The 4,381-nt window shown below is 38.1% G+C and overlaps 1 protein-coding gene across 1 annotated transcript in view; it reads left to right on the plus strand.

Annotated features, from left to right (window-relative positions):
• LOC144973565 (glutaminyl-peptide cyclotransferase-like) overlaps positions 1 to 3,259 on the plus strand; it is a 7,979-nt gene extending 4,720 nt beyond the window's left edge. The window contains exon 5 of the mRNA XM_078916217.1: positions 2,821 to 3,259. Coding sequence (XP_078772343.1) covers positions 2,821 to 3,017 — 197 coding nt within the window. The 3' untranslated portion in view covers positions 3,018 to 3,259. The remainder of the gene's footprint in view (positions 1 to 2,820) is intronic.
• The last annotated feature ends 1,122 nt before the right edge of the window (positions 3,260 to 4,381 follow it).

Here is a 4,381-nt window from a genome sequence, read left to right on the forward strand (position 1 = left end):
TGGTCTATGAGTGTTTTTCTTTGTCTCCCCCGGGCGCGTTTACCAGGTTTTTTTTAACAACTTGCCAGGTATTCATTCTTATCTTTCCTTACTATGTGTCCGAAAAAGGATAGTTGTCGATCCGCTATTAAGGGCATTAGTTTCCTTTGTTGGTATGTTTGTTTTAGCACTTCTTCGTTCGTTTTGTGTGCAGTATACGATATTCTCTGCATCCTTCTCAAACACCACATTTCAAAAGCTTCAATGTTCTTTTGTGTTTCTGCATTTGTAGTCCAGCTTTCGCATCCGTATAACAAGATTGGCCACACGTAGCACTTCAAGACTCGGAATCTAATCCCGAACGACATCTGTTTGTTTTTCAAAATGTTTCCGAGGTCCATGAAGGCCTGTTTGGCTTGAGTTATTCTTGTTCGTATGCCTCGGTTACATCTTCCATCTGTTGTCACTATTGAACCTAGGTATTTAAAACTTTCTACGTTGGTAAGTTGCTCGCCGTGAATCGTTATATTGCAGGTGTTGTTGTTTTCGGGGTTTTCTGTATTACCATGCATTCCGTTTTGGTGCTATTCACTTCCATTCCCTTGGCTTCACTATCTACTACCACTTTGTCAACAATCTTTTGAAGTTGGATTTCTGATGTTGCAATGAGTACCGTATCGTCTGCGTATCTTATATTATTTATGTTGTGACCTCCTACTTTATTCCCTCCATATTAGTTATGCCCTCATGATTTTTCTTGGTATAGATTAAACAGATCTGGTGAGGCAACACACCCTTGACGGACTCCTTTCTTAATAGGAATGGAATTTCCTGTAGAGTTTCCGATTTTGATAGATGCCTGCTGGGTGTAGTATATGTTTGGATTAGAATGATAATAATCACCATTAAACAGGCTGGCCTTGTGAATTATTCTTATGTTACTAGTAATTGGCTATATTCTTCTAAAAGGATAAATCTGCCGGTGAGTATAATATTAGAGCTGCTGCTCAGCGCAGGCTTTAAGATTAACGAGCGCACCGAACGAACGGATATAGCTTCTCACGTGACATAACAGATCTGGATTGAAGATCTCAGGTATGACATCGGATCTAAGGTCACGATAGAGGATACTGTGTTAACAATATTCATTAAGTAATAATTGTGCACGTGCGCTTCAGAGAAATTAATATACGGCGATAAATTGACGATCGATGTTGGGCTTGGGTAGACCATGATACGATCAAAAAGCGGTATTGGATGTGGAATGTGACATCAGCATTAAATTACAACAATAGAACATGGCGTTTTGTGGTGGCGCCGTGTGTAAGAGATTCAATACTTTCTCGGACTCCAGTGTATTTTGTCCGCCCTCTTTCTATCCGGGTGCGAGATTAGAGAAACGCGAGAAAAAAACTGACACGTGAGGTAATCTTCTTCGCGTCCGTTCGGTGAACTTACTCGTATTGTCTTTGCTTGGAACCGAACGGTATCGAATTCAGCTACCCGCTGCGTTGTGTGGCCTTGAGCAAGTCACCACGCCAGGCTCATTTGCCGCGCCGCACTGCGACTGACGCCTGACGCTGGGCTATTTCCAGTCTTTACTTGGAATGGGCCCTAAAGACACATTTCCCTTCATTTTATGTATTTACTTGTTCCATAAAAGTTGTCTTGAACCTTCGTTCAGACTTGTTGAGATCTGTTTTCTGTTCTAGTAGGTAGGCTCCAAAATTTATTAAAACCGTTTAGATATGTCCTTTTTATGTGAAGTATATAATATTTAATATATCATATGCATTTACACATGTCGGTGAAAACCTAATAGGACTAACTTATTTTAAATAAGATTTTATTAAGAAAATATACATTACTTGTTTTTCCATTATTATTTTTATATAGTTTTTTTGTTGTTGTTTTAGTTTTTGCTATTTGCATAAAAAGATGTATGAATATGTATTTTTACCGACAATAAATATTCATTTCAATTCAATGCGTTTAAAAATTTGATTTGGTTCCCAATACGTTCTCCCAAGGTTACGTAGCAGTTATGGGAAACTTGTTCTAAATTCCAAACGCATAGGTTCAAGAATACTATAATGTTATGTCATGTTTTGACAATTCACCCGTGAGTCTTAGCAACGTCAACGAACTGAGCAATATTGCAGTGCAACCCGCTGAGTGGCGTGGGTGTTTTCGTTTCTTTACTAGTCCCTCCCTCTTCGATCTATGACCCTTAACACAACGTCTTTGACTTCGAAAATATGAATAGTAATAAAATAATAAATGGACAATTTTAACTGGTCATTGGTGGCGTTATTATTAATGTTGTTGTTGTTGGTGGTGGCGTTATTGTTGTTGTTAATGGTAGTGGTGGTAGTAGTGATGGTGGTGGCGTTATTGCTGTTGTTGTTTTTGTTGTTGTTAATGGTAGTGGTAGTGGTGATGGTGGTGCTGGCGTTATTGTTGTTGTTGTTATTGTTATTGATGGTGGTGGTGGAGGTTGTGGCGTTATGTTGTTGTGTTGGTGATGGTGGTTCGTTACTGTTGTTGTTGTTATTGATGTGGTGGTGGTAGTATTATTATTGGTTGTTGTGGTGGTCGTGTTATTATTGTTGTCGGTAGTGATGGTCATGGTATTATTGTTCGTGGTGATGGTGGTATTACTGTTGGTGGTAGTGGTGGTGGTTCATTGAATCTTGTGAGGATGTTGACAAAGACGAATAATACATGCTCCATAGTAAATGTTGAAATACCAACCAACGGAAATGTAGATTTCTTCACATTTTAACTAAAAATAAAATATGCTTGGAATCCAACAAATTAAACTTATTCTATTTCCCACAGGCGTGCCCATTCTCCATCTCATCTCCACCCCGTTCCCAAGCGTATGGCATACTTTAAATAATGACCTCGACCACCTAGACAGGACAACAATATCAGAATTCGCCTCTATTTTCAGGATTTCCTCTTCCGCCTTTTCAGTGGCTCCATCTAGGGGTATTTCCAATCTGCAAATGGTGTACTGTCCAATTTGTCAGTAATGCATGTCTCAACGTTTGTTAATGTTGAAGGTTTCTAGAATAAATACTGATGAATGGACGGATGGTGACATCAGAGGTTTACCTCATGTTATAATTGCAAAACGAATACCGTGTTTCTTGACATGGAGAAAAAGTATTACGGAGATGATAACGAAAGTGACATTTCATTTGTGACAAGAGAGCAGGACACGTAATGATGAATAGAGTACGAGGCAAAAATCTCATCTTAGCACTTAGTTATATGAAAGGGTTTCATAAATTTGCGACACATTTGTTTTAAAGCGAGGACTTTGGAGTCGACGAGAATGATTTCGTCATGTGTCACAGTTTAATTCTTCTTTTTATTTTTAACTTGAAAAGCGATTGGTTCAAAATATGTGATTGTAAAGGTATCAATTTTAACCGATCGATTCTTGAAGCTCTGACTAATGTTTTAGAAATGTCCATTTTTTTCTTCAGAGTGCGACAGAATTTAAAACACATTTTGGTGAGGTTTAAACTCACACACTTTATTCATTTATTCATTTCTTCTTTAATTACGAGAGTTGGGTTCTCTCATCTTTGTTAATAGCATTAATTTTCTTGGCTTGGTGCTGAATTTGCTGGCAGTTTCAACTGACGTAGAGCTGTTCCCTGAGCTGTTGTTCACATAGTCTATGGTGAATTTTTTGAGAATTCATTGGCTATTCTGTGATGTGAATGTGGTGTCTTTCATTCACATAAGAGCTGTTGTTGACCTGTCTATTCTTTACACATTACGGCTATGTGGTCTTGTGGTATGATATTCGCTTTTCAAATCGGAAATTCCTGGGTCCGAGCCTCGTTCTTAGCCGTTAATCAGTGTTATCTCTGTCTGAAAGTTATAATATTGCCTTACAGGTGTCATGTCTCGTTCTAGACATTACGTGTTGCTGTTTGTCAGGAGCCTTTTGGAAAGCTTTTTGAGCACGTTTAGTGGGTATTGCTCTATATAAAAGCTAAAGGTTGTTTTTTACTTTATTGTTGTTTTTCGTTGTGTTATTGTTTATCTTCTTGGTGAGGTAGAATGCCATGTTTTGGTCTCTCGTGATTAAAACAAAGGCTCCATTTGTTGCATTCTTTTAACTTTAACTTCCATTCAAATTAATTTACCCAATCCGCACACATACACACACACCGCGCGCGCGCACTCTCTCTCTCTCTCTCTCTCTCTCTCTCTCTCTCTCTCTCTCTCTCTCTAATAATAAATAAATAAATAAATAAATCAGTTACATCTTTTGAGACTTTAGATATGTTGTCTAAATCCTTGATATGTTTGTTCTTATCGTTATGTTCTGTTTTGAATAGGGTCTGTTTCTGTTGTTTCTTTGGTATGATTTTTTTTT

Source organism: Berghia stephanieae, chromosome 1 (genome assembly GCF_034508935.2).
Source record: "Berghia stephanieae isolate SIO BIC M18660-M18661 chromosome 1, UCSD_Bste_1.3, whole genome shotgun sequence".
Lineage (NCBI taxonomy): Eukaryota > Metazoa > Mollusca > Gastropoda > Nudibranchia > Aeolidiidae > Berghia > Berghia stephanieae.